General features: G+C 57.4%; 4 protein-coding genes across 8 annotated transcripts; 1 reads left to right on the plus strand and 3 right to left on the minus strand.

Annotated features, from left to right (window-relative positions):
* Positions 1–1,201: 1,201 nt before the first annotated feature.
* Positions 1,202–3,476, minus strand: WDR55 (WD repeat domain 55). Of its 4 annotated transcripts, none has more exons than XM_035338909.1 (8): positions 3,422–3,476; positions 3,195–3,322; positions 3,024–3,124; positions 2,866–2,933; positions 2,604–2,783; positions 2,393–2,492; positions 2,116–2,285; positions 1,202–1,906 (listed from the first exon to the last, which is right to left on the minus strand). In XM_035338909.1, the coding sequence occupies exons 1-8, from the start codon at positions 3,430–3,432 to the stop codon at positions 1,585–1,587; spliced, it is 1,080 nt and encodes a 359-aa protein (XP_035194800.1). In that variant the 5' UTR covers positions 3,433–3,476; the 3' UTR covers positions 1,202–1,584. The 4 variants fall into 4 exon arrangements, with proteins under 4 accessions (XP_035194800.1, XP_035194798.1, XP_035194799.1 ...); XM_035338907.1 differs by having other exon boundaries at positions 2,866–2,953; XM_035338908.1 differs by having other exon boundaries at positions 3,195–3,325.
* Positions 3,477–3,735: 259 nt separating this feature from the next.
* Positions 3,736–12,204, minus strand: IK (IK cytokine). The gene is made up of 20 exons (XM_035338539.1): positions 12,121–12,204; positions 11,862–11,928; positions 11,582–11,674; positions 11,023–11,082; positions 10,321–10,488; positions 10,124–10,238; positions 9,808–9,878; positions 9,652–9,698; positions 9,251–9,414; positions 9,023–9,131; positions 8,540–8,579; positions 7,896–8,109; positions 7,584–7,602; positions 6,943–7,021; positions 6,560–6,640; positions 6,047–6,104; positions 5,542–5,630; positions 5,113–5,221; positions 4,286–4,320; positions 3,736–3,884 (listed from the first exon to the last, which is right to left on the minus strand). Exons 1-20 carry the CDS (start codon positions 12,134–12,136, stop codon positions 3,857–3,859), a joined length of 1,662 nt encoding a protein of 553 aa, XP_035194430.1. The 5' UTR covers positions 12,137–12,204; the 3' UTR covers positions 3,736–3,856.
* A 46-nt stretch (positions 12,205–12,250) lies between these two features.
* On the plus strand, positions 12,251–13,510 carry NDUFA2 (NADH:ubiquinone oxidoreductase subunit A2). The gene is made up of 3 exons (XM_035338546.1): positions 12,251–12,409; positions 12,511–12,617; positions 13,316–13,510. The coding sequence occupies exons 1-3, from the start codon at positions 12,306–12,308 to the stop codon at positions 13,405–13,407; spliced, it is 303 nt and encodes a 100-aa protein (XP_035194437.1). The 5' UTR covers positions 12,251–12,305; the 3' UTR covers positions 13,408–13,510.
* On the minus strand, positions 13,433–20,872 carry TMCO6 (transmembrane and coiled-coil domains 6). 2 transcript variants are annotated; one of them, XM_035338540.1, is made up of 12 exons: positions 20,760–20,872; positions 20,284–20,390; positions 20,000–20,109; positions 19,711–19,894; positions 18,184–18,288; positions 17,522–17,607; positions 16,858–16,974; positions 16,031–16,142; positions 15,767–15,941; positions 15,223–15,317; positions 14,515–14,682; positions 13,433–14,023 (listed from the first exon to the last, which is right to left on the minus strand). In XM_035338540.1, the coding sequence occupies exons 1-12, from the start codon at positions 20,845–20,847 to the stop codon at positions 13,859–13,861; spliced, it is 1,512 nt and encodes a 503-aa protein (XP_035194431.1). In that variant the 5' UTR covers positions 20,848–20,872; the 3' UTR covers positions 13,433–13,858. The 2 variants fall into 2 exon arrangements, with proteins under 2 accessions (XP_035194431.1, XP_035194432.1); XM_035338541.1 differs by having other exon boundaries at positions 20,764–20,855.
* Between the last annotated feature and the right edge of the window lie 91 nt (positions 20,873–20,963).

Consider the following 20,963-nt stretch of genomic DNA (forward strand, 5'->3'; position numbering starts at 1 on the left):
CCTTGCAGCCCAACTGTCTCTGTGCCTCCCAGAGCCCACAGCCACTCCCCTAGTTGAAGCATGGCCTCCCCAGCCAGCGGGCTGTTTACCAGAGTGATGCAACTCCCCACCAGGTCCAGCAGCTTGTTTCCAGCTCAAACCACGTGTTAGCACAGCAGTGTTTACCATTGCTCTGGATAGCAAGACAGCCTCAACATACTCTTACCGTTGCTGTTCCAATGCCTGGTGCTCCTGGCAACCGTTGCCCGTAGCTGCCTTTGGCAGGCCCTCGGGTGCAGCCCTGCTCCAGCCTGGCTCCTCCAGTGCCCACCCTTCTCCAGAAGTGCCTAGCAGACAGACCCAGCACCAGCGGCATCCTGGGCTCCCTCTCAGCGCTTTCTGCCACTGCCAGGAAGACCATCTTCCCACTGCTTCCCGGTGCCCTTTCAGCTAGCCTTAGGGTCCTCCAAGCGCTGCTTTTGCTTGTCCATGGGCTTCCAAGCAGGCCTGACTGGCTCTCAATGCTTTCTAAAGCATGTCAGGACCTTTCCAGGACCTTGCAGTGCTCCCCAGAGGCTCCTCTATGGTCCTGGTGTGCCTACACCTATAAAGTGCTGCACCCCTAGGGTTCCTCGGAAAGCCTGCCACTGCTCTCCCAGCACTGGTCCCTGAGGGCCCTTCTCTGTGCCCAAGGTCTCCCAAGGTGTACCAGGGTCTTCCAAGGGAGCAAGCACGTGCACACACTTCTGTTGCCCCTCAGCAGTACTGAGGGACGGGGCATGAACCAAGGAGTGTTGGGCAGTGTTCATGGAGCAGGAGAGCCAATGTGTACAGCAGGCAGAGTGCAGCGGGCTTGCTGCTCTTAGGCTGTGAGTGAGGCAGAGGCAAAAGAAGATAGGAGCCATGCTGTAGCGAGGGAAATGGTGGGCTGGGGAGCTATCACCTCTATTACCTGCAGGCAAACAACCGTCCTGCTGCAGGGGACACAGCACAGGAGCCTAGCAGCCCAAGTCACCCCACGTGTGCTGCTATGTCACTTTGACCACTGGGAGGGGGGGGGGAAGGAGGCTTCCTAGTAAAGACAGCTACAATTCATGATGTTGGCCAACTGACAGGAGCACTTTGAGCAGGGTCCGTGTCACCCCCTGTTTCCTACAGGCAGGTCCCCAATGTGCTGTAAAATACCAGGGAAGTTGAGGCGAGCCGAATCATCAGCACAAACTGCTAGGAAACAAAAAGGCACTGCATTTTTTAATATATCTCATGTTCAAGTTAGGTAATAAAAAATACTCAACGTGTTTGCTTGGGATAGTGGTGCGGGCAGCTCTGCCACAGCCTTGAGGAGGCATGGCACAACCACCGTGGCTGAGAGGACCTGCAAGACTGGGAAAGATCTGTTTGCCCATGGATCCCAAGACCCCTGTAGGACAACTCACAGCCCTGTTCCACACAGGTGCTGCCCACCTCTTATTCACACTTCCCCCAGCCCCATGGGCCCCCATGCTTTTGGGCAGTATCCTGCCTTGCCCCCCCCACCCCAGGGCCTCCATGTCCACCAGCAAACCCTGGCCTTGTCTACCTCCGAACCACCGCCCTCTTGGCCCCTCAGTCACTATCGTCGCTGTCGCTTCCTGTCGCTGCTTCTGCTGTGGTCTCCTGCTCCTCGCGTAAGTCTGCAAAGAAGTCCTCTCCACTGCCTATGGCTTTACTGCTCAGGGCCTTCAGCGGGCCACCCCGCTTCTTCTTCTTCCGGTATTCGTCCACCACCATGGAGCCCAGGGAGGAGATGTCCCAGAACTTCACCTTCTGGTCATGGGCACAGCTGGCCAGGAGCTGCCCATCTGGGGCCACAGCCAGCTGCTCAATGGGCTCCCCCATGTGCTGCCCAACGCACCCCAGGACCCGGTTGGGTAAGATGTTCACCGCCCTAGGGACAAGGTGAATGGGGACATCACAGTGAAGATCCTTCTAAGAGACAGAGCCCCAGGCAAACTGCGAGCCTACCTCTCCAGCTCAGATGTGATCCCTCCAGCACCAACAGAAGCTTTGCCCTCCCCTCCTTCCCCAGGTCTAACCTCGTTCCCCACCCTCCCCAGAGCCTTCCCCCATCGCATCCCATGCCCTTAGTGCTCTGACCTGATGACTCCGTCAAGGGACCCTGTGCACACAATGCTCTCCGTGATGGGGACCATGCAGTCAACTGACTCGGCCCTCAGAGCAAAGCGGTCGCTGGTGGCCCCGAAGCCATCCCAGTTGAAGAGGTAGATGGTTCCTTCACTAGAGCCACAAGCCACTTTCTTTCCTCTCTGGGCAAGAAGGGGTAGGGCAAGGCAGAGGCAAAACAAGAGACCTAGAGCATGGCAAAGAAACTACTAGACTGTACATCTGCTATGCAGCAGGGCCCAGTACCTACCTTCAGCAGCACAACAGATGTCAGGTCCCCATTCTGTTGCTCAGAGAGCAGCTCAAAGCGACGCCTCTTGATGTTGAAGACTCCCATGGTGCCATCACCACTGTGAGGGACAGAAGGGCCCTGTGGCACAAGAGCACGGGGCACAGCCACCCATGTCCCCAGCCACGATGGACACAGGGCCTAATCCCAGTGCCACCAAGCCCTGCAGTACCTGGCGGTGAGCAGGATCTTCCCGTTCCCATCCACAGCCATCGCACTGATATACTCCTCATGCTGCCGGGCCTCCAGGATGGCCTCCCCCTTGCGCAGGTCCCACACCTTGAGCTCTCCACCGTCATCACCCGTGGCCAGGAGGTGGTGATCGATGGGCAGCATGCAGTTGAGGGCCGCGCTGCGCAGAGCAGGCGGTGGTGTCAGGCGGTGTCCCTGGGGGGTCCGGGCAGGTCTGTGCCCATCCCCAGCAAGGCACATACCTGTGGGCCTTGGCAATGCGCGTCTCCAGCCGCCCGTCCTCCACCGTCAGGATGTTGATGGCCTTGTCCTTGGACACCGTGAGGAGCCCTGCGGCCGGTGGTCAGCGCGGACCCTGCTGCAGCCCATCCCCACCCCCATCCCCACCCAAAGCACTCACTCTGCCCGTCGGGGGAGAAGGCGACGTCCCGGCAGGACTTGAGGTGGTGTCCCGAGGACCAGAGCTGGCGGGTGTCCCCCGGCACGCAGGAGTAGCAGTACCTGCGGGCAGCGGGTGAGGCGACCGAGGCGGTGCCGGCGGCGAGGCCGGCCCCGGCCCGCGGCCACTCACAGGTACACGTCGCCGTCCACGTCCCCCGCCGCCAGCAGGGCCCGCGCCGGGTGCAGGGCGATGGCGTTGGCCGCCGCCTCCAGGCAGATGTCCTCGGGGGTGTCGCGGAGCCGCGGGCCCGCGGGGGGCTCCTGGGGGGGGCGGCGCGGTGAGGGCGGACCCCGCGGGCACTACCTCCCCCCCCCCACACACCCCGGCCCGGCCCGGCCCGGCCGCCCCCCGCTCACCTCCTCCTCATCCGCCGCCGCCGCCGCCATACTGCTGCGAGCGCCTTGTGCGCATGGCCGGATCCGGCGCGCCTCGTTTGCATAGCCCCGCCCCCTTCATTTACATGGCGCGTCCCGTGCGTTCGTTTGCCCCATCCCCTCATTTGCATCCCCGTCTCATTTGCATGACCCCGCCCCCAATGCCCGGCCCAGGCGCGCTGCAAAGCTCGACCCCCGGCAACGCTGAACGCGGGTTTATTGAGCTGCGAGGGGGGCACGGCGCGGGCTGCGCGCATCAGGCACGGCCCCGCAGCAGAAGGGGCTGAACTACGACGGGGTGGGGGCAACGGAGAGGGCCAGCCCGGGCAGCAGCACCCCGCGGGCTCTGGGACGCGGCATCCAGCAGGCTGGGACTCCAGGAGTTGAAGGATGAGACGCAGGCACGCAGCTGGGGCATCAGTACTTGGGCCTTTTCACCTCAACCCTGGAAAGAGACAGGCAGGCATGGAGGGGGCTGGGATGTAGGGCAGGCAGCTCAACCCCATCCACGGCTCAGCACCAAGGTCCGGTTCCACCCTAAGGGCACCCAGCGGGATGGCACAGGACTGCCTGGTGATGAAGAGCCCAAAGCAAGCCCTCACCTCCCAGGTCTGCTCAGCACCCACCCATGGCTCAGGGGAGAGGTGCCCTGCAAGCCCTACTGAGCTGAGCAGTGCAGGAGCACACTGCGGGGGCTGAATGTTCTCCCTTATCTGTCCAGCCCCGCTGCCAAGAGCTTGGCAGAGACACCTCTACACCCTGCAGCCCCAGGGAGAGGTGGCAGAAGACAGCCAGGCCCCAGCATAGCCCTGCTGCCAAGCCAACAGCAGAGGTAACTTTACTAACCCATCAGCCTCCAGCTTCTTCCTCTTCTCGATGATCTGCAGAGAAAACACAAGTTCCAGTTACCCTTCAGGTAAGCTGGCTGCCCATAACTGCTCCTCGTCTCCACAAGGGCAAAGCAATCACAGGGACAAAGCCTCCCAGCCTGCAGCAGAAGGGTTGTAGGGTGCAAGATACAGCCAGTGAGAGCTGTAGCTAGAGCAGAGAGAGCTGAGGTGAGGTAAAATTGTCCACAAGCTGCCTGAAGTCTAGAGAGGCTTGGCCTGTTCTCCCCCTTCGCTCCATTTTGGCCATGAAGGACGAGCATCTGTTCTCACCTTTCCCTAGCCCATCCCACGCTACTGGGAGTGCTCATGGCCTGCTCACCCTGCCACAACAACCTCCTCCTGGGGATCCCAGCTCTGCTTCTTAGAAAGCAGTGAGCCACAAGACATGTTTTGTCCCCTCCAAGCCCACTTGGATGACTCAGGGCTGCTGGCTTTGGAAACATCCATCTGCTGCACAGTCCTGAGCAAAAAGCCCAGGGATTGGGACTGCTCCCAGGGTAACAACTGCAAACTGAGCACACGCAGCTCCAGATAGCTCTCTGGTCCTGAAGAAGCTTCAAGTTTTTGTAGCCACAAGTAGACAGCCTGCTGCTCTGGCAAGGAGCAGACCCAGCCTTTTGAGAAAGTCAGACCTGCTGCGCATGCAGCAGTGCCTGGCTGCAAGGGCATGGACTGGACCAAAGAGAGGTGGCAAGGGCAGGGCTACGTGGAAGCTCTCCTAACCCAGGGATGTGCTGGCAGTTCACAGCCTGAACAAGCAACACCCCAGCACCAGACACTCACTGCACTGATTTTCTTCCACTGCCGGTCCAGCTCTGCCTTGTCATTTGTCTCCTTGAAACGACGGGTTTTACGTCCCTCGGACATCTTGATCCCGTACTGGAAGGCTGCCCTGGAGAAGGAATGAGACAGCTCAGTGTTTGGTGTGGATCTGTGGCGTGCTGGTGGAATGGAAACGTCTGTTCCAGTCACAAGCCTGTACTCGACAGAGTTGGCTTGTCACGATGGAAACAGTGGCTGGACAGGCATCCTCACAAGCAATACTAAGAGCAGAGAAGCCACCATGCCCCAGACCCACAGTTCCTCCTCCAGCCCTCATAAGTGGTTGCTCTTCTTGATTTAATCACCCCCCAACCCAAGTTTGGCAGCCACTGCCGTCCCCACTCAGAATCCTTCCTCAGCTGGATCTAGCCCTTCACAATGCTCACTCACTTGGGCAGAGCCTCCTTGTTGTTCATGTATTCGCTGTACTCCTCCTGGGTATCGAAGTCCCAGCGACCCAGAGGCCCTTTCTTATTACCCTGCAGGAAAACAAAACAAAACAAGACACAAAACACTCAGAACAACTCCTTAATTGACACCGACCAGGACTTCTCATGCACCTCAAACACCCAGGCAAGATCTCAAGACTCCCATCAGCCCCCGTTCAACACACTCGCGCACCCAGTCTGGACTTGGCTCTGAGATCCCCCTCCCTGGGAAGCCCCAAACGGGACACTCTGTGGAACATGGAGTTGAGACAGAGCGGCACACACCACCACGATGTCTTGGTCATGTTTGCCCCCTGGGACAGCAGCTTGGCAAGCCCCAAACCACATCCGACAGCCAGCTCCAAGGCATTCAACCCCACTGCACAAGCCTGCAAGAAGTGGGATCCTCTAGGCCTGCAGTGATGCCAATTTCACTGGCTGACCCTAAAAAGCTCACAGCAGCATACCTGATCCATTTTGCTGTAGTCCACCTCTTCATCGCTGTCCACAGCCATGTCATCCATTCTGTGTAAGAGCAAAGCAAGGAAAGCGCTCAGAGTGCACTTCTGGGACACTGCCCAGGACCTTGATGCCTGAACCAGAGAAGTTCCTCCAACTGCAAGCCCCAGAGGTGAGCTGAAATGCTGAATCCCTGCTTTGTGGCCAAAGCTCAACGACCACATGAATTACAGGGAGCCCAGCAGGCTCTCAGCCACCTCTGCTTTCCCCAGATACTGAGGGGCTACCAGATTCCAGGGAGCCATTTATAGCAGAGACCAGGTAAGAAAAGGCCAGGTCTACCAGCCCCAAGGACTCCAGGAACATTTTACCAAGAAGTTGCACAGCCTGGCAAGGCTCCCCAGATAAGAAAAGGAAGGATCCTCCTTCCAGCAAGGATCAGTGAGGCTGATGAGTAGGCACAACAGTGGCCCCCTTGGTGCACCCTGCTCCCAACCCCCAGGTTCTTGCTGCTTCCTTACGTAGCAGGGTAGCACTCAGCATAGCTGTTGGACATGCCAAAGAAGTCTCCCAGCTGTTTCTTGTCTTCTGGCTTCTTCAATGTGACAACAGTAAAGGAAAGCAACACCACGTAGCCTTACAGCTAAGGGCTGAGCACGGCCAGGCAAAAAGTTCTCCCCCATACACCCAAGCTGGCACCTGCCCCAGCACGACTGAATTGGGGGCTGCAGATCCTGTATTTGGCGTACAATGAGCCATTCGAGTGCCATTTCTCCGCTACAGGAGAAAGAGCCCTCCCACAGAGTAAGGAAGAAGAGTCCCACAGCCACACTCAGGCAAGGCTGGGCTGCAGAGGAAGCCCAGCACTGCAGTCAGACAGGACGGCACAGACAGTAAAGGATATGGCTCTGTTCCTTCCCAGCCAGCAGCTCCAGCAAACTTCTCATTGATGGACTTGATGAGCTCCTTGGCCGAGCCAGGTCCTGGGACAGAGAGAGCAGCGGAGTTTTGGTGGAGGAACAGCTCACCTCAATACATCTGGGGCTGGACAGAGCCCTCTTCTGCATGCAGCCACTCAGGGCAGTCGCGGTGGCCTGCTGCAGGGTACACGGGATGGACAGTGCTGGGACAGGGTAGCAGGCTGGAGATAGGCTGCACACGAGGTAGGGGAGGAGGAAGCAGGAGAGCACCTAGGAGCAGCAAACTCCAGTCTGAGCACAGGCAGGGGCAGTTCATGCAAGGAGATCCTAGGAGAGCCTGAATCCTCCTCAGCTTACAGCCAGCATAAGGCCATTTGAGCAGGTCTGCTACTAGGGAAGAATCTGCACACACACAACCAGGGCTGGCCTGCAGCAGGCTGTAGGCACAAGACTTCACCTCCATACCCATCCCTCATAGCAGGCAATTCCCTCTGTTGTAGCAGTCTTTGGGAGAATCGAGCTCAAGAAGACCAGCGAGGCAAGCAGCAGGTTCAGCAGCCTGCAGCCCCACACAACCTCACTGAAATGTCCAGTCTCATTCAAGCGTCCACGCCACTTGACTCACCTTTGTCAATATCTGTGGGCTGCAAAGAAGGAGAGATACCATGTCACCTGGGAGAGCTGAAATCGGGCAAGTGACAGAGCTATGTGACTTGCAGCTTCACTTTAAGACTGTCTGGGGCAAACATACGTGCACAGAGCTGAACCGTAAAAGCTACCAGCTTGTGACAGTCTTGCCTTACTTGCTGAAGGAGAGGACAAGCACCCAGCCACCCACCAGCCCCTGGCTGGAGAGAGCTAAACACGAGATGAGTGTAGGCACATCTGGGAACATAACCACACCAACCCCAAAGCTGCACTCACCACGCAGACTCACCTCATCATCAGCCTTGGGCTTCTCAAAGTAGCTGTGTCTCTTCTTTTCCTCCTCACGATCACGCTCCCGGTCTCTGTCACGCTCCCGGTCCCTGTCACGTTCCCTGTCACGCTCCCGGTCCCTGTCACGTTCCCTGTCACGGTACCTCTCCCGTTCCTTATCCCGTGGCATCTTTGCAGTGGAGGGCACATAATCCCCAATGTCTTCAAAGATACTAGAAGCAGAAAAGAGACCATATTTATGGGTTGTACAAGAGAAGCCACAACTGCCTCCCTTTGAAGTGGAACCTAATAAAGGAGCACGTGTCACCAACACAGCCAGAGAGCTATGGATGCCCTCTCGTACTGGCTTCTACATCTGTCAGATGCATCACTGTATTTCTGCTCTCTTCTGCTGCCTGGACTTCCTTCTTGTTGATCAGGACAACAGAGAGCCTTTGCCTGCCTCAAGTCTGAAATAAAAACCAGAACTTGCCTCCAGACTTGGCCACCTTGTCCTAAAAATATCTCAAACAGCAGGTCCAAAGAGGCAGCCTGCTCCAGAGGCACTAAGCCTAGCCCTCTCCAGACCCAGTCAGCCAAAACCACATGCCTTGGGGCAGACAGCTCTGACCCCACAGCCGGTGCGAGCAGCGAGGCACTTACTTCATATCAGCTTCAGGGGGTTTCTTCTCATCCAGCTTCCCTGCAAGGACACAATAGCAGTAAGATGCACATCACTCCACACCCACCCTGCACTCATTCCCAGTCCACCTTCCAAGCCCAAAGAGCAGCAGCCTGGAGGATGTCCTCCCAGCTTCCTCTTAGGTCATGGTCTCATTCCCTCTGCAAGCCACCAAGTCCCTCCCCAACAGGGAACATTTCCCCAAGGAACTGGTCCTTAGCCAGGAAGAACAGAGCAGCAAGAACCACCCCTGCAGCTGTAGTTTCTCAGCATCCAGCCTGCTGTGATCCCGCCTGTCACAGCCTGCCCTCAGGATGCAGTGCTTGGGGAACCATAGGAGATCACGGTCCTCCAAGTCCCCTGCCTCAGGGTGCAGGGAACGCAGCAAATCAAAATACACCTCATTCTCCAGGGACAGGCTTCAAGCTTCTGAGCCTCTCCCCTTGGCTCCCTTCAGCACCTACCTTTGTCTTTCTTCTTGAGCTTCTTGTTACGGGTCCCTTGCCTGAGATAGGAGAGGATCTGTGTTAGCTTGCTGATGACAATGTCATTTGTTGTCAGCGTAGTTTGCGCCTGGAAGAGAAATGCCCAAGGAATTGGCTGACTCTCTGACGAGGGAACCCCTCCTGGCAAGATTTGCACTGGCTGATTCAAACCAATGCTGTCGGGGAACCTGGAGGCTGGCTGGGTACCTCCATGGTGGGGCAGTCAGCCTTGCTCCGGATCAGCGTGGTTGGGATATCAGTGTCAGCATACTCGTCGTCCAGATCTACCACGTAGGCCATCCGCCCTGGCAGGAACAGCTCATTCCGCTCGTAGGCTTTGTTCTTGAACAGGATGCGGTAGATGTTGCGACCTGGAGGGGAAGGAAATGTAAGGGGGAGATGCTCTGAAGAGAGCAATGGACAAGCCCATAGAGAAGCATACTTAGCTGATCAGAAACATCAGAATCACCTCCTAAGAGATGCACTCCAGCCCTCAAATTCAGAATTGCTACACTCCAGGTGCCCCCCTTCAACGACTTCAGTATTTCTCCCACATTCATGACACAACACAGATAACGTGGGGAACAGCCACGTGCACGCAGTCTTACCTAAACGGGTCTTAAACTCAATTTTGTTCTCAGGATCTTCATCTTTTCTGAAAAGGAACAAAAACGAAACAAAAGTAAGCTAAGTGTTTGCCTCCTCAGCTTCCTCCTCTCTGCGAGGCAGCTGAACTCAGGAGTGCAAAATCCTCAGCTACTCACTTAGTTTCTTTCTGGGGCTTCTCCATCATTTCCTCTTCTTCCTTCTCTTTGCTGGCAATCTCAGCCCGCACCTGGCCACAAAGCAAATTCACACGTTACAGACCAAACCATGCCACTGCTGCCCATCAAAACCAGCAAGGCCTCTCCCATCAGCTCCCCAGACTTATATAAATCTTTCCCTGAAAGGAAAACGCATTCAAGGAACACACTGACAACGCTGAATCATTCGTAAGTCAAGACTAGCACCCTCTCCCCGCTACCCCTGCGTGTGGGAGAGGCCAGGATAAAAGAGCAGCATGGTGATATCCGTGCTCACTTTCTGCAACAGCGCAAAGTCCAGACCCTTCACCAAGTGAGTGTGTTCCATGTCACCACCCAAGAACTTGGACTCCTGGATCAACTGTCTCCTCTTCTCTGCAGCAGATTTATCCCTGTACAACGAAAATTGAGACCATTATGAGATGACCATTCTGGAGCAGAGGCAAGAGAAGGATGTGCCACAAGCTCACATACGCCTCTGCGGTGGGCCCCACAGCCCTGTAGTTGGCAGTTGTGCTGATCAGTTCTGTTTCCTCATAGTCCTTGTTCACACCATCTCTTCTCTCCTTGGCTCGGTCCCTGTACTTCTCAGCCAGCTCTCTTTCGCGTTCGATCTCCTGCTGGCGCAACTTTGCGTAATAGCTGTGGTTAGAGAAACAGCTCATGGTTAGAGTGACACGTTCACGTTTGATGTGCTGCTCAGGCAACAGCCACTAAAGCCCAATGCATGCCTGTCCCACTCCCTGCCCCTTCCCCAAAAACACCGTGGGACACAACACGCCTCGAGAACACCAGACAAGATGAAGCTGTTGTACCGAAACTTAACACGGAGCTCAGCCTTCACTTCCAAACGGAAAACATCCTAGATCCCAAAGGACCCAGTCACTAGTGTGGATGTCCTACCACTCTTCTGCCCTGCTAGACACCAAAGGAGCCTCTCCCACTTCTTCTGGAGCTAAAGCTTCAACCCCACCCTGCCGCTGTCATTCTGCTTCTGTTCCACGAGCTGTGACAGTTGCTCAGCCTGAGTTCACCTCGCGCTGCTTGGCTCCAAAGCCCCAGAATAATCCAGGCTGCTAAGGGTCCTCTTTGGTAGCCCAAGAGCTCAACAGCTGCTTCCATGAGAAGGATGTAACATTAAAAGACAGGTTCTAATGCATCACTTTCAACGTTTACCTTTTCTTCTTCCTTCTGCGAGCAGCTGGATCCTCATCTTCATTGTATTCCCGGGGCATCCTGGAACAGAGTGAGAAACCACACATACAATCTGCACAGCTGGACAAACACAGGCAGCTTGTCAGAACAGTTACTCAGACGTAGCTGCACACCATGATACCGAAAGATGGGAACAGTACAGTCCAATTTCTCCCTAATTCCACTTTTCCAGTATACAGAGGAGGACGAAGCATAGGTTTGCACAGAATAACCTGACCTGCTTCTTAAAACCTGCATGAAGCATCCTAACAACCACGCAGGATTCACTCTGTTATTTATAACGGTCCTGACCCACTTGTTTCTCCAGTTAACTCCAGTAACATACGTGTACAGCCTGCATGGCTCCCAGTGCAAACCAAGGTGGAGGTCTGCTCTTCAGGCCCCATCCGCATGCTTATTAGCATAGGCCTTTAAGTTTTCCCTTTGCACTCTACAGCAGAGTAAGTCAGACGGGAGCAGAACCCCAGAGAGAAGGAGGCTGTGCTTTCCCCCCCAGTTCTGTGAAATACACTCTACTCACTCATGGTGGCGAGATTTGGATGGTGGCGCTGATGTTGGCGCAGCCCGCGGGGTCATGAGAAGCTTCCGAAAGTCTTCATTGGTCAGCTTGGACCTGCAGGGAAAAGCGAGAACAACAACCGCCCCCTCCCAGCGAGCTGCGCCGGCCCGAGCGCTTCTGAGGAGCCACAGGGCCAGGTCCGGGGCCCCGCGGGGCGCTCCCAGCCTCCGGCTGCAAGAGGCGGCCTCAGAGCCCAGGGATCCCCCCCAGCCCACACCCGCCAGCCCCGCGCAGCGCTCACTGGTGGAAGGAGTGCGAGTCGTCCACGTCGTGCCCATCGGGGGCCAGCGGGTTGGAGAACGGCTCACCTGCGGGGAGAGAGCCGGGGCGGCGCTCAGACAGCCCGCAGCGCCGGCAGGCCCCGCGCCGCCGCTATCTCCACAGCACGAACCCGGCTCGGGCGGGCACCGAGACGACACCGTGCGGGCACCGAGCGGACACAGAGCTGTCACGGCGCTGTCACGGCCCTGTCCCCCCCGCCACCACCCCCCGGCCCTCACCGTCCCGCTCCGGCATCTCGGCAGCGTTCCGCTCCCCTCAGCTGCTGCGCAGGAAGTGCCGGAAGCTCCCCTCGCTGCCCGGCCCGCCCCCCTCCTCCCCGCGCACCATTGGCCAGCTCCTGCGGGGCGCGCGCGGCGATTGGTCAGCCCCGCAGCCCCGCCCCGCGGCAGGCACTGCGCACAAGATGGCGGCGGCGGCCGTGAGGGGGCTCGGGGGCGGGCTGGGCCGCGGCCTGCGGGAGCTCCGCGTCCACCTGTGCCAGAGCTCGGCCGGCAGCCGCGGCGTCAGGTGAGGGGGGGGCGGCGGGGCCCGGGCCGGGACCTCGGGGTGGGTGCCGGGGGCGGCACCGCGGACCTTGCATTGCCTTGCCCGTGGCGCCTCGTTCGCAGGGAGTTCATCGAGCAGCACTACGTGGCCCTGAAGCAGGCCAACCCCGGCTTCCCCATCCTCATCCGCGAGTGCTCCGGCGTGCGGCCCCGCCTGTGGGCCCGGTACGGTGAGTGCCCTCCGCGTGCCCGGGACGGCGGCGCCTCGGGGTGGGGGTGCTGCGGGGGGACCCCGGGAGGCGGTAAAAGAAAACCAAAACGCTCCTGCTCTTATTTCGTGCTCTGTGTCCTCAGTGAAACACCGCGGGGGGAGCGGAAAAAGCCCTTTCTAAAGGCTTTTTCTCCTGAAGCCATCGGTGTCAGACAAGGTTACAAACGTCCCTTCACATGCGCAGTGCTAAACGCGAGTTCCTTGGTGCTAGCACAAAGGCCAGGCTGCGAGCGTTAGCGCCTGTCTGTGCCCCCAGGCAGGGGCTGCTGCAGCAGCAGGGGTGTTTCTTTCAGCGCTGTTTCACTGAGGTGTTAGTGAGGAGCTTGATGTTTGTGGGCCAAATACCACCAGCTCGGTAGCTTTGAGATAGCATAGTGGCCTTTGCACAGCAGCACCACAAGCTAACAAAAAGAGGTAAGCAGACATGGCAGGATGCATTGGTTTCTCCCAGGGAATGGCTGAACAACGGGATCAAGGAAGGTGGAAGCAGTAACTTGGGCACGGGGAGGCAACTGGAGAGTGCTGGGTGACACTGTGACACGGCTGGGTGCCAGCTGTGACACTGGCTAAGGCCCTAGGGAAACACAAAGCAGGGCTTTGGCTCACCCAAGACAAAAAGAATGAGGCTCCTGCTCTCATCCTCCCTCTTTTCTGCAGAGTTTGGCAAGGAGAAAAGCGTGTCACTGGATAACCTTTCCGTGGATGAAGTAGCCAAGGCCTTGGAGAACATTGTGAAAGGCAAGGTGTGAAGATGGACACCACATGTGCACGTGCTGAACGCTTTGCCAATGATCTTTAATGTAAAATGTGTCCTTAATTTATCAGTCATATAAACATATATGCTTACCCAGAGCTTCGTGTGTTGGATTTAAAACTGCAGCACCAAAAGGAATCAGCAAATCCAGCAGGGTTGGTATTCCCTCCCACAGCAACAAGAGCCCTTCTGCACTGATCGCAGCTCCGCTCAGCTTGGCCCCTGCTCCAGGGACGCGTGGGGCAGCCTGGTGGTGGCCGCAAGGTGACACGGACACCAGGGAGGGGAGCGGGGAACAGCCCACCTGGCACCAGCATTTCCGTGCAGCCAGCACTGCTGCTCGGTTAGCCTGACTGCCTGACCAGCCCTTGCGCTGTGGTGCAGGAAAGCAGGGCAGCGAGTGAATTGTTTGCTCCTCCTCAGGCCAGGAGGGCAGGCTGTGTAATCTAGGAGAAGGCGGACGATGCAGCTGGTGAGGAACTGAAGACAGAGGCTCCCGGTGGCTGCAGGGCCATGTCCAGCAGTGCTTGCACCCGCTCCTGGAGTTCTGGGGTGCTCTGGTGCTGCTTGAGGGTCTGGTGCCCTCCTTGCTTGACAAAGTCAACAGCAGCCTGTGCAAGGAGAAAGGAGCGAGAAGGGGGTTGGCTGCCTGCTACATGAGGGCTGGGACCCCTGAGTTCCTGCTGCAGCTGATCCCTTCTGCCCTGAGCCTCGATCTCCCCTTGTACAGCGCAGGGATCGGGGCTGAAGGGATTCACCAGAGCCCTGCCAGACACGAGTCCAGAGCAGGTAAATCCAGCCATGTTGGTCCCTGGTCTGAGCGCATGGATCTTGAAGAAAGCACGACTGAAGCAAAACAATCCCCCCATAATAATCAGTGGCTTTTAAAGGGTGCAAAAAAACTGCCCAGAAAACAGTTACAGTCAACAAAAAGCAACACCCTCCCTGAGACGTGAGGACTTCCAACTCGGTCACACAAGTGTTCCCCGCTTCAGGTGCATGTCGGAGTGCTGAAGGAGTATCGAGAGGGGGAACGACTTTACGTAACACCCACTGGTTTAAGATCTCACACTGGGTTCGTGGGCACGAACCCCCAGCCTACCTGCGGGCAGTGCAGGAAGAGGAGGTGCAGCAGCTCCAGGCACTGCCCCACCACTTCTGGGTCAGGGAGTGCCAGGGGGGGCAGCAGCAGGGGAAGCGCAGCCTGCTGGTGCAGCTGCTGGCAGTAGGCGGGCCCCTTCTCTGCTACGTTGCACAGCACGGTCAGGACCTGTGCAGAGAAGCTGTGAGCGAGCAAGCCAGGAATGTTCTGCTAATGGATGGCGTCCCTGACAGCCCTTGGAGGGCTCCAAAGAGCTCCCTGTTCCCATCCCAGAGGTCCTGCCCCCACCAAGGGGCTTCCCCACCCCCTGGGGCACACCTCATCTGCATGCCCTGGAGATCTCAGCAGGATCTCTGCCAAGCAGTCACCATCACACCCCCCTGACAGAGCACCCTGAGAGCCCTCCACCTTTGCAGTCTTCCAAAAGAAGGTGGCAGCAGCCTCCCCAGGCCCACCCCAGGTGCTATCAGGCCCGGACCTACGTTAGTATCTGCCTTGGGCGTCTGGGAGTGGGATCAGGTGGGCGATAATTCCTTTGACAAGACAGAGGCAGTGCCTTCAGGGGAGGCAGGTGGGGACGTTACCACCACACCAGACTTTCTGCTAAGCTGTTATTGCCATCCCAAGCCTGAGTACTGCACGCACAGGACTCAGGTTCCTCAAAGTCTAGAGCTTTCCCCAGCTCAGGGGCACGAAGCGAGGTCTTACCAACACGCTCGCTGCCTGGGAACATGGCAGGAGCTGCAGCAAGGCTGGGAGCAAGTCCAGAGAGAGCAGAGCAGAGCAGAAGAAGGGCTCGTCCGCTGGAACAGGCAGAGAATGAATGCATTAATAAAAGTGCCTCAGTGCAGGAGGGACAGACAGTGCACGCTAACCGCTCTGGGCAAGCACAAGGCACACTCAGCCCACAACAGACCCCAGCTCAGACACAGGGTGTCAGAGGACAGACAGCTCCCACCCACTCCATCTTACTAAACTCAAAACCTATCCTGCGAACTGAATCAAGGAGGCAACATACATAAAGGGAAGAACCTGGCTGATTTAGCACTGTTTCTGCTGTTTCCCTAAAAGCACTGCCATCTGCATAAACAGAGACATCACCTGGCAGTCCCTCATGCTCTGACTGTGCCACTGCACGGTGCAGCTCTGCTGGGAGGTTCCCCGTGCGGTGAGCTCCAAGCCTGCCAGCAGTCAAAGTAGGTCCTGGCAGCAGCAGCTCTAGCTCTGCTCACAGCCACGCAGGGACACTCACCCGTGAGGTTGTTCAGCAGCCAGAGGCACTCCGGTATGATGAAGGGATGCTTCTGGAGGTAGCACTCCATGACTGTGAACAGGGCCACAAGCAAGCGCTCGTCCTGGATCAGGGCTTCGCATCCTGTCTCCTCTGCAAGCAGATTGCCGAGACACCGCAGCACCGGGCAGGTGAGCTTAGAGATTGAGAAAGACAACGCCTTTCAGCTGGATCACATCCCCAAAGCAACACAGAGAAAGAATAATATTCTTGCTCATGTCTTACCAGCTCCAGGCCCTCAGAAATGCTTTGGGAGATTTCAGAAGCGATGTCGCACAAGAGCGAGGTGAGAGCAGGTATGGCCCCCAGCGCTATCAGCGCCGCGTTGGCTGTATGGCTGCAAAGAGAAGGGACAGCACAGTTGCTCTCTGCACCCAGCCAGGGAACTGCTGCAGCCTCCACCGAACAACTGGGCCTGGAAGTCCTGAGTGCTGTTCTGAAACCAGTCAGGTCTATTTCACATTTAAATAGCAGCTTGTTTCTGAGCAGGAAGTTTAAAAGCCCATGGAAAACAGATCCACTGGAATTAGCTACGTAGGTCAGGAAACAACAGCTCTGGTCCTTCTCCAAGTACCCACACTGTCCTTTCTCTCTGCTGGGGCTGCTGCAAGAGATGAGACCACCAGAACAGCCACGCCAAGGCAGGCAGAGATTGTTGGCAGCAGCCAGCCTGGACAAGTGACACTGAACCAAACCCAGAAGCTCAAAGACTCAGGGAGTTTGCCTTGGGAAGTGCAGGACACAAATCCAAACGTGGGAGGCGATCAAGGGGTTTTTCGAGCGCTAGGAACAGCCTCAGGTTTGTCACCTGTTACCACCCTGTAAACAAACTCATCAATCCTGCAAACATGCTGTGCTAAAATCTGAGACCAGGAATGCTCAGGAGGGGAAGAAATTGCTTTCCAAAGGGAAAGGGGTGAGGGGAGGCAATCCAGGACCCAGACCCACAACCAGGGGCTCCACACAGGCTTGTGCTCCAGCTGGCAGAGCCTTTATGCTTCTATGCTTGTCTGCCCCCAGGGATATCAAAATGAGGATAAAAGAGCATTTACCTACAAACGATGTAGTGGAGACACCATGCAAATTCCACAGCAGCTCCTGTCCCGTATTTGAGGCCAGAGCAAACCAGTCGAAGCATGTGCTGGGGGAGAACAGAGTCCAGAACCAAGCTGGGGTCAGAACAGCAGAGTTAATGGAGGCACTGACCAGAGCACAGGCAGGACAGACAACCGATGGGGACAGATTGTCCCCAGCTGCCAGGCAGCTCCAAATACACTCCTGGATGAGGCTCTTAGGTAAGGGCTACAGACTGAGGCACCACCACAGCACAATGCAAGGCACGTGCAAGCTGTCTCTGTGAGTGGCAGGACCTGGGGGCACTCAGAACACCTTGGCTGGGGGCACATTTTTGGCACTGAGGGCTGTCAAACTGATCTTTTCCTTAGCAGGAAGAATGCGGCCAGAATTTCCCCGTTGGCCTACTCTGCTCAACACTGTCCTTTACTGAAATACCAAAGCCATCTGCTCAGATTAGGCTGAAGGAAAAGAGTCAAGCCCTGCACCCTGATCTGCAGAAAAGCCTGCATAGTTCTTGTAGGATTCTGCTCTGAATTATTACTATCTCTGGAATGGGAAATGCATCATCGTCCCTGGCACGCAAATACCACGCAGGGCCCCAGGGCCCATCCCGACGCAGGGTACAGAGCTCGGACTCACGGTATGATCTCTGTGGGAGCTTCTTTGGCTTGGAGGAGCTGTGACAAGACGTAACCCAGACCTTCCAGCACAGCCTCATGCGGGGACTGCAATCAAACAGAACAAAGCTGGTCCCACACAACAGAGGCAAGGAGTCCCAGGGCATCACCTGCGTGCTAGTGAAAGGGCAATACCTTCACGTAACAATGAGCCAAGCCAAAGCTGAGCTGTCCCCCCTGGCCCCATACTCAGGGGTTGCAGTTGTAGGGACTCAGAAGCCCAGCCACAGCAGCACTGCTGCTCTGCACATTTAGATCTGCAGCTAAAAGCCCTGCTCACTCTGTGGGTCTCCTAAACCTGCTGAACCCAAACTGTGCAGAGGGAAAAAGTCTGCAGCTCACCGTGTTCGAGATTTTACCTGCAAGCCACAGTTATCAATGTGAGACGTGCAGCTTGAGAAGAGCACAAGGTGGTAACCTGAGCCACTAAAAAGCAGTGCAAGGAGCCTGTGAGAGGCCCTCGCTTGCTGCAACAGGACAGTCCTGGACAGAAGGATCTCTACCCAGCTGGAATGGTAACTCAGTTGGTAACCCAGTCCTGTCAGCCAGTGTCTAAAGGGTATAAGAAAAGGTCCTTTTAGGGGGCAGGGCATGGGAAGAGTGTGACTGAGCTACTCGACCCACCTGGATGCAGGATGCCAGCACTGGAATAATGCCCTGAGGCAGAAGCTGCTTTCTCACAGCTTCACTTTCCACTACCAGGTTGCCCAGCGTGTACAAACACAGCTCCTGAAACACAACCAAGAGACCAGGTCACCCCCCCCACATTCCCCAGCAGGACCCTGGCCTGCCTGGGCACCCAGAGCAGCCAGCAAACCCTCTGGGTCCCTGCACCCCAGGTCACCCTTCACCTGAGCAGGGCAGAGGCTGTCTCCAGAGGGACAAACAAGGGTGGATATTGCTGGACCCTCCCAGATATCCCTGTTCCCCACTGGCTTCGATCTATCTTTGTTCTCTTAATCATGTCGGGACTAGCAGAACATCACTTCAATTTTGATTTTTTTTCCAGGCTTCTAATCGTTGCTATATTTCCCTGAAACTCCCCTAATTCCACAGTATTCTCTTGGAGACTGCCTGTGTACTGCATTATAAATGTGACCATCCTCTTAGAGCTGCGCCCTGTTTTATCCCTGAGCTTTGATCCTGTCTTGTCTAAGCCCAGGCATGGCTCCTTCCCTAAACTGACCACTTACCATGAGTCCTGGCTGAGGACCTCAGCCTTCTGCTCCACCACCTAGGGCTCTGCAGGACATCCCCCTGGCACCCCATTGCCTGTCCAGCCACAGCATCTGCAGGCACCCAACTGGCAAATCACTCAGCCACCCCAAAGCCACCCCAAGTGATCACTCCTTCACCTGGATCAAACTCTGCAGTTTGGAACCGCAGGCATTCTGCTCTTCCTTAACCAACCTGCATTTTTGCTTTACCTACCCCACTTGCACCAAGGTACCTCCTGCGCAGGCCCAGCCTGCATCAGGAGCCCAGCCCACACATCTGGTGATGGAGTCCAAAAGCCACAGCCTGCAGTTCCTGCTCCCACAAACACAGCTTGGAACTGAAGATGCTCACGGGGCTACATGGGGGAATTCATGGCAAACGAGGCATGACTCTGTGATCTGGGCTGTGTCCGGAGCACTGGGGACAGTATCAAATGGGGTTATTCCCCTGTGCTTGGTGCTGAGGAAGCTACACCTGGGTGCGCCCAAGTCAGGCGAGGTGATGTCTGCAAGGCTGCCAGGACAGCTGGGTCAGGGCAGAGGGTTACAAAAAAGCCTGGGAGTGCTGGGCTGGATTTGCCTGGCCTAGGGGAGGCTTGGCAACATTCACAAGCAGTCTGCAGCTATGTGGAAGGAGGTGTAAACACGATGGAATCAAACTTTTGGTTTTGGGACAGGGCACAGCCAAGGGTGTCTCCACACTTGGGGGTTTTCAAGACTTTGCCAGCTACAGCTGCCCTGGGCTAGCGTTTGTGACAGTGCCGCTCCACGGGGAAGGTTGGATTAGGGAATTCCAGAGGGCCCTTCAAAACCTGTGTTTCCATATGAAGTGTATCAGACTAAAGCCTGGCCAAAACAGGTCCTACTGCCACCCAACCGCTACCAGAGGATTACTGGGAGCCAGAGGCCTGGCAAGCCCAAGCATGGACATTACCATGAACTCAACACTGTGTCCCGAGAGGTATGTCAGGAGATAGGAGGTCACTGGCATGCACGCCTCAGCCACAGCAGCGTCACTGGAGTGGGAGAGCTCATGCAGACAGCGGGCTGCCTCCATCTGCACGTCAGCCAGACTGCCGGTGAACAGCCCGATGAGCGTCCGGACACTGCCATCCAGCCTGGGGGTACACGAAGGGTGCTGTTACCTGCGGCCTCATGCGCTCAGACACACATCCACAGGACAAGTGGGACAAATGGCCTTGTAGTGCCAGGCCTAGGCTGACCTGACAAACTTCTGCTGAGTCTCCTTGTCCTGCAGAGCCCGGCGGAGGCGTCGCAGCAAAGTTTTCCTGTCCTCTGAACCCCTCTGCACAGCTCTGAGCAGCTCGGAGACCTGTCCAAAAATTAAGTGCCAGCGTTAGGACTTCATGCCATTAACCCTAAAGGCAAAGTAACCCTGGCAGTGTTGCAGGTGCTCACAAAGAGCCTCGGTGGTTCCACCACCCTGCCTAAAGGCTAGGAGAGACCCCTGGGCCCCCCATCACCACGGCGAACATCACGCTCTCACCTCGTCCTCCGGGAGAGGCTGCAGCAGGACCTCGGCCCCATCCTGCTCGTCCTCCCGCAGGAGCCGCTTGCTGACCAGCTGCTCCTGCCGCCGGGCCTTCCTCAGAGCTGCGAGGGAAGCAGTCCCCGTCACCACCTGCCCCACCGGGGTGTCCCGCCCCACCGGACAGCCCCATTCCTCCTAACGGGGAGAAGCCGCCGGTCCCTTCCCACAGGGCTGGCGGGACGCGGGAGGCAGGGGCTGGATTTAAACCTCGCCGCACACCAACGGGGCTCACAGCGCCCGTCTGCGCCCTGCCGGGACGGAGGGAGCGCCTGTGTGGGGACAGAACTGGTTTCACGCCGCGGAGAGACCCCGCAAAGCCCAAAGCGCGGCGGGCGGCTGGGGAAGGGCGGCCCCGCGGTGGGGAAGCCGAACGAGAAGGGACGCGAGGCGCCGCCCGCGGGGCCCCGGGCCCGACCCGGCCCGGCCCCCACCTGCCTCCCGCTCCCGCCGCCGGGCCCGCAGCTCCTCCGCGCCCCCCCCGGCCCCGGGCCCTGCCCCGCGCCGCCGCCGGCCCCACATGGCGGCGGGGAGGAGGAGGCCGAGGCCCGGGAGGAGGAGGCCGGGGCGGGGCGCGGCGCCGCGTGACCGGAGCTCGGAGGCCCCCCCGCGGCCGCCTCCGGTCGAAGCCGCGATCA

The sequence above is a fragment of the Oxyura jamaicensis genome, chromosome 13 (assembly GCF_011077185.1).
Source record: "Oxyura jamaicensis isolate SHBP4307 breed ruddy duck chromosome 13, BPBGC_Ojam_1.0, whole genome shotgun sequence".
In the NCBI taxonomy this organism is placed as follows: Eukaryota; Metazoa; Chordata; class Aves; order Anseriformes; family Anatidae; genus Oxyura; species Oxyura jamaicensis.